Genomic DNA, 6,065 nt, shown 5'->3' with positions numbered 1-6,065 from the left:
TCATCAGCCTTAGCATCAAAGAAAATGTAAGATACTTGGTTGGTAAATTTTAAGATTGACTAAGTTACCATATATACCTAATTGTTGACGGTCATACTTTTGATATTATTAATGTCTATAATAAATTTTAAAAAAAATACAAACACTTGTATCGAGTCGAAACACTTGTATCGAGTCGATGATTCGAACCTAAGAGCAACTCCAACAGTATAGCTATTTTTAGCTCTCTATTTGACTCTCAAGCCAACTTGTAAAAAAAATTCTCTCCATATTGAGTTGCACATTCCAACTGACTATCAATTTTCCATTCTCCTCCATCCACTCCAAACAGTCTTTCTATATCGTGACAATACAAACCTAACTAGCCTCCGCTTGATTTGCCATATTATTTGGAACAGAATTCACAATGTTAAAAAACAGAATACACCATGCTCAGATTCACATTCATCGTATCTTTGGGGCCACGAGCCCACGAGAAAACAAAGCCCTTGTTTACTTGGCCAAATTGGGAGGTGCCAAATTACTGTAGCAACACTGTAGCGTTTCGTTTGTATTTGTGAATTATTGTCCAAACATTGACTAATTAGGCTCAAAAGATTCGTCTCGCAAAGTACAACAAAACTGTGCAATTAGTTTTTAATTTCATCTACATTTAGTACTCCATACATGTACCGCAAGTTTGATGTGATGGGGAATCTTCTTTTTGCATAGTGTCAAAGTTGGGAGTTGGGAGTAAAGTGAACAAGGGCAAAATGGTGGGGAAGTTCACACATGCAGTGAATTGATATTTGGCCCCCACTGCAGTGGAGACCAAATAGAGGGCTGTACTTGTACTCTGCCCCACATGACGCTGCGTTTGAAAGTACAGGTCATGCACATCAAACCACATCTTTTCCGGGACAAACAGCTTGTCCCCCTCGTTTGGTTTAACCTTGTCATCCTAACAGCCTAGGATGCCAACATGCATGTGACGTTTTGATTCTATTCTCTTCTGCTCTGCCTGACGTGAAAGGGGGACAATCATTCCCTCTCCTTCATGAATTTGACCAGCTGGTCTCTAATCTTTTCTGAATCTCTGTTATAACTGTACAATGCTATTCATTCGTGCAGGATTAAGAAGGGTCGGGGGTTTGGGCAACATGAATTCCATACATGGGCCAGGCAAGAGGGCATCATGGTTGCGCATTAACTCTACCAATTACAAGTCGTCCAGCCCTTCTGCCACGATCAGAATGTCGTCTTTACTGCCACAACAAAACGATGAAGCCAGGAATTGCAAGACGACGGCAAACAGTATCTTCAATTCCAGGACCAATGTCACCATCCAGGCAGTACAGAATGCGAAGCCCCACCCTACCAACACCACCCCATGGGAGCGCTAACAGTTAGGCATCAGAGCTTTGCATACCAAGTACCAGATGCCTGCTGTCCGGGAAACACTATCACATGTTTCCAAAATAACACATGGCGCTACATAAAACGCAGGCAATATATGGACAAGGAAAATGAGAGAAATACTATTTATAACCACGGTAAATCAGAAGAAGATCAGCAGTAGAACATGAGCCCCTTCACACTATCTCTGAGCTTGGGGAGCGGCGCAGTCTGCAATGGCGTGGATCTGTACAGGGTTGTCCGGCTGGTGTCCGACGAGTCCGATCTCTCGAGATACAGCCTTCCTCTGTACGCGGCGAGGTGCGCGTAGTAGGCCGGTGGCACGAGAGAGACAGGCTTGGTGCACCTCGCGAAGGTGTAGCAAAGGTTGTGTATCAGCTGCTGCATCTCGTCGGACTTGAAGTTGTTCTCGTCCCACAGAACTCGGTAGTGCGTCGGCCTGCTCGTCCCCTTTGTGCCCCAATGACTGCACAGGTAGAAATCGAACTCCCTTGGGTGTGTGATCACGGTGTCGACCACTGTCCCTGGTGGCACATTCTGGTCGGAGTAGTGTGTCGAGCCACCATTCTTCTCCCTGTGGAAGAGCCTGGTGTGATGCCTCTTCTGAACCACGACGAACGTGATCGATGGCTTGTAACCTGGGTACCTTGAACATGTCAACCGCACTGCCTGCAACTCCTCTGACAGCACCTTGTAGAACTGCGTCTCACTCACACCGTCTCTAAAGAATATGATTCTACTTGGGAGCTTGCCGACTTCTTTCACAAACTCCTCAAGCAGCTCACCAGTCATCACATCTAGGTGCTCAATGATTTCTTTGCGGTGCGTCTGCGACCTCATCCTGGAGGTGTACTTGTTTGCTGAAGGCCAATTCATGCTTGCAACTACGGCAACCACTGATGGACTCGAGTCATCTAGGGGATGTGGGTGCGTCACATCAGCACCCATGAACATCACTGGCTCCTTGTCCGAAAATATTCTAGGAATTTGGCATGGCAAGCTGTTGTAGAGGGCAACATTGCATCCCCCGAGCTTGGCATTTATCTTCAGTGCTAGATTGGCCAAGAACTGAAAGCTCAGCTTGCATAAGTTGGAGTACAGGCAACACTGTGTCACAACACCAATGGATGTTTCTGCAATGCGCTTCAAATCAGCATAGCCCCGATGCTTCCGCTCCATGACACAGATTAGCAGCTGTAAATTGCCCGAGGCAGCTTCCTGAATTTTCTTCAGCTTGTTCTCCAAAATGCCAACATTGTTCAGGAGATGAATCCGCTCAAACAAAGGGCTAAGGACAGTTTTCTTGTTGAGTAGAATCCCAAGTTGCTCACATCGGCTTGATAGCTGGTTGATAAACTTTGGAACAAATGATTGATGCTCTGGGCTGCCACCAAAGCTTATCAAAGCCCAGCTCTTGATCTTGGAACCCTCAGCAACATGGCTGTCCATCAAATTCCATTGCCGATCATATCTGTCTGGTGTTATGTCCTTGATGCGCCCTCCATTGCCGAGCTTCAGTTTTGGTGGCAAGAGAACCCTTCCTGAGAGCTGTGTCATGTCCTTGGACACTTGCAGGCTGAATTGATCAGCATATGAATTGCTGAAAGAAAATAATGTAGCTATGATCACACATGTATGATCCAAACTAATTTTGAATTGAATCAGGCAAACTTTAAAGTTTACAACTACTACAAAACATAAACATGACCAGTAAATCATACCTTCTTGCAGCAAATGCTCCTTCAACAACACCCTTTATGAGTCCCTTTCTTTCACTTGGTCTTTGGCAACCCATCTTGAGCATCTTGGAGGTCTGTTCATCTGAGAGCTTCCCAAGAAACTTCTGGCCCTCACAAACCATGCAAAGCTCCATTGGCACATAGCACGGCTTGCTCTTACCGATCTGCAAGCAGGGCAGCTTCCTGAATTTGATATCATGGTTGTAGTGCTCCTTGAAGTAATCCAGCACCATATAATCCTTCCCACTGCGATCTCGAAACTTGAGGTTCTCTGTTGTCTCCTCAGTCAAGCCATGCACATGGTACCTTTGGTCAGTTTCACGATGGCACACAAAAACTCGAATATTCTTCAGTGCTTTCTCCACCTCCCTCCTCTCATCTTCTGCCAAAGCCCTAGTCTTCATCTGTGAAAGGTCCTTCATGAAGTCACAGCACTTCTGCAAGTAGGCAAGTATGCCAATGCTTTCATGGAAAGCTGTAAGGGAGAGGTCAACATTGAGGGCAAGACCTTGCTTTGTTGGCCTCAAGCTCTGGAAGAAACCTCGTAATACAACAGCCCCACCACCAATGTCCTTTGCTTCTCCCATGGAGTGTGAATACAAAGACCGGCCTATGGGAATAGAATTTTCCATAGCACCTTCCCGGAGGATGACATCCAATGCATGAAGGTAATCTTGAGGAAGAGGGATACCATCCTTCTCTTCATTCAAGTACTTGTTCAAGTCCTCACCACTTAACTTCGAAACCAATCGAAGGTTCACCCTGAAAACCTTATGATTCTGCTTCCCAAGCATGTGGCCATTCTGTTTAGCTGCTATAAATCGTGTTGATGCAGCTGCTGGAAGACTAACAAAGAACTCAAGCCTGTCCTGTTTAAACTCAATGGGACTAAACAGATTCTTGCGGCCATCAAAGGCTGGCAGGGCCCCTGAGAGGACACTTGAATTTTCTTCAACTAGCTTGTTCTTGATCATTCTTGCTGTTTCTTTCGAAGGGTGTGGGGATATGTCAACATCATAATGAAAAATCTTCTTTCCGGGATCAAAACGCACAAGGAAATGGTTTGCGTAGAGAGGTATTACAGAGCCCTTAACTCCACCACCATCAGGTCTAGGTGCAATGGTAACTCCATGCATGGTGATGGATGAATCCTGATTGGTGCTCACATGATTTGCTTTCATGTCAGACGTTTGGTTCTCACGAATGAAGCACCTTTTGTGCTGAAGCAGCTCGGTATCTGTTAATAAATTGATAATGTAAGGCCGTGTTTAGTTGGGGAATTTGGGAGGTGCCAAATTACTGTTACAGCACTGTAGCACACTGTAGCGTTTCGTTTGTATTTGTAAATTATTGTCCAAATATTGACTAATTAGGCTCAAAAGATTCGTCTCGCAAAGTACAACAAAACTGTGCAATTAGTTTTTAATTTCATCTACATTTAGTACTCCATGTATGTACCGCAAGTTTGATGTGATGGGGAATCTTCTTTTTGCATAGTGTCAAAGTTGGGAGTTGGGAGTAACTAAACATGGCCTAAGCCATGTAAAGAAAAGGACAAATCTAACCAGCTACGGTCAATAGTGATCACGACCGTGTAAATAAAAATATTGCAAATCAAAAAGGTCAAAATGAAGGTACATGTTTTCCCTGTAATTTATCACGCTTGAGAACAAGTGAGGTAATGCAGAAAGTATATAGCACAAACATCAAGATTATGGAACATCATTGTCCCAAAGACAAAAGAAGAAAAGGATACCACTGACTGGCGCATTAGTTGAATACAAATCCTCCCAAAAAGATAGCCATTTGGCCCCTTTTTGATGTGGGGGAAAGGGGACTAACCGTCAAAACAAGAAAGGCGTCATCCACAGTACCACAAATAGAACTTTGTCTGTGTCTCAAATTAAACATTCTTGTACCTCCTTTTCTCAAGAACAGCTGATCAGTCCAAATTTGCGGCCAAAAAAAGAAGTGGAAGAGAAAAAAGTACATAATCCTAAGCATCAATCCATGAAATCACAAGCCTCAACACTTCAACAGGGAACAAAATGACAGAGAACCATGAACTTCTTTGCCCAGCCGGTACAGTAGAATTGCACCTAAAGTTACTGTACCGCGCTACCTTGGCATGACAAGCCATTAGGCACCAAACATAGAGCAAAAACTATATTCTTTGCTAGTATCTAAGTACATCACCATCAGAAGGGGGGAAAAAGATGAGAGCTATAGACACATTGATCAAGAAAGCAACAGCACTAACAAGTAGTAGCATGTAGTGGCATTAAGCATATAAAAACACACGTTGAGACTGGTGTAGCCAGGACGGGAGGAAGCAATCAAGCAAGGAAAGGAGGAAAGGAGAGTGCTTTACCGTGCGGGAGCGGCAGCAGAGCGGCCGTGACGGCGTGCGGCGGCGGCGGCGGCTTCCTCGATCTCCACGAGGCGCCCCTCTGCGGCGGGGCGCCGCTGGGCTTCCTGTAGCACGCCGCCGCCTTGGGGAACAGCAGCGGCGGCGGCGGCTGGTGCAGGTAGACCAGCACGGGCGGCGGCAGCGGCAGCGCGACGGCGCCGTTGCGGCGCGCGTGGGCGGCGTGTATCGGCAGCGGCAGGAGCGCCGGGTAGGCCTGGACGATCGGGTGCTGCCTGCCGCCGCCGCCGCCTTTCCACCTCCTCCTCCCGTTCACGCCGCCGCCGCCGCCATTGCTAACCCCGCCGCCGCCTCGCACCTTCCCCTCGTTCTTGGCCACCGCCTCCCCCTCCATGGCCAAGCTAGCACCACCGCCGGGCAGCAGACGCGAGCACCAACCCAATCCAATTTGTTCGTACTCAGTACTGGTACGCAGCTTCTTCCGGGGGCAGCAGGATCGCAGCTTCTTGGGTTCCTTTTGGCGTGGCGCGGCGTGGGCGTGGGCTGTCTCTGTGGGGGTTTCT

At 46.8% G+C, this 6,065-nt stretch overlaps 1 protein-coding gene across 1 annotated transcript; it reads right to left on the bottom strand.

Annotated features, from left to right (window-relative positions):
* Positions 1–1,273: 1,273 nt before the first annotated feature.
* LOC101772277 (protein argonaute 7) lies at positions 1,274–6,059 on the bottom strand. The gene is made up of 3 exons (XM_022822837.1): positions 5,506–6,059; positions 3,117–4,371; positions 1,274–2,995 (listed from the first exon to the last, which is right to left on the bottom strand). Exons 1-3 carry the CDS (start codon positions 5,894–5,896, stop codon positions 1,549–1,551), a joined length of 3,093 nt encoding a protein of 1,030 aa, XP_022678572.1. The 5' UTR covers positions 5,897–6,059; the 3' UTR covers positions 1,274–1,548.
* Positions 6,060–6,065: the final 6 nt, after the last annotated feature.

The sequence above is a fragment of the Setaria italica genome, chromosome IX, assembly GCF_000263155.2.
Source record: "Setaria italica strain Yugu1 chromosome IX, Setaria_italica_v2.0, whole genome shotgun sequence".
NCBI classification, from domain to species: Eukaryota; Viridiplantae; Streptophyta; class Magnoliopsida; order Poales; family Poaceae; genus Setaria; species Setaria italica.
Note: the sequence above shows the minus strand (reverse complement) of the source record. Positions and strands in the feature narration are given on the sequence as shown.

Bases quoted from the DNA above. Each gene is read 5' to 3' on its own strand.
- LOC101772277 (XM_022822837.1), bottom strand. From the start codon at position 5,896: ATGGAGGGGGAGGCGGTGGCCAAGAACGAGGGGAAGGTGCGAGGCGGC. The intron at 4,372-5,505 runs GTAAAGCACTCT...ATTTATTAACAG, and splicing joins TCTGCTGCCGCTCCCGCACG to ATACCGAGCTGCTTCAGCAC. The intron at 2,996-3,116 runs GTATGATTTACT...ATTTTCTTTCAG, and splicing joins GGAGCATTTGCTGCAAGAAG to CAATTCATATGCTGATCAAT.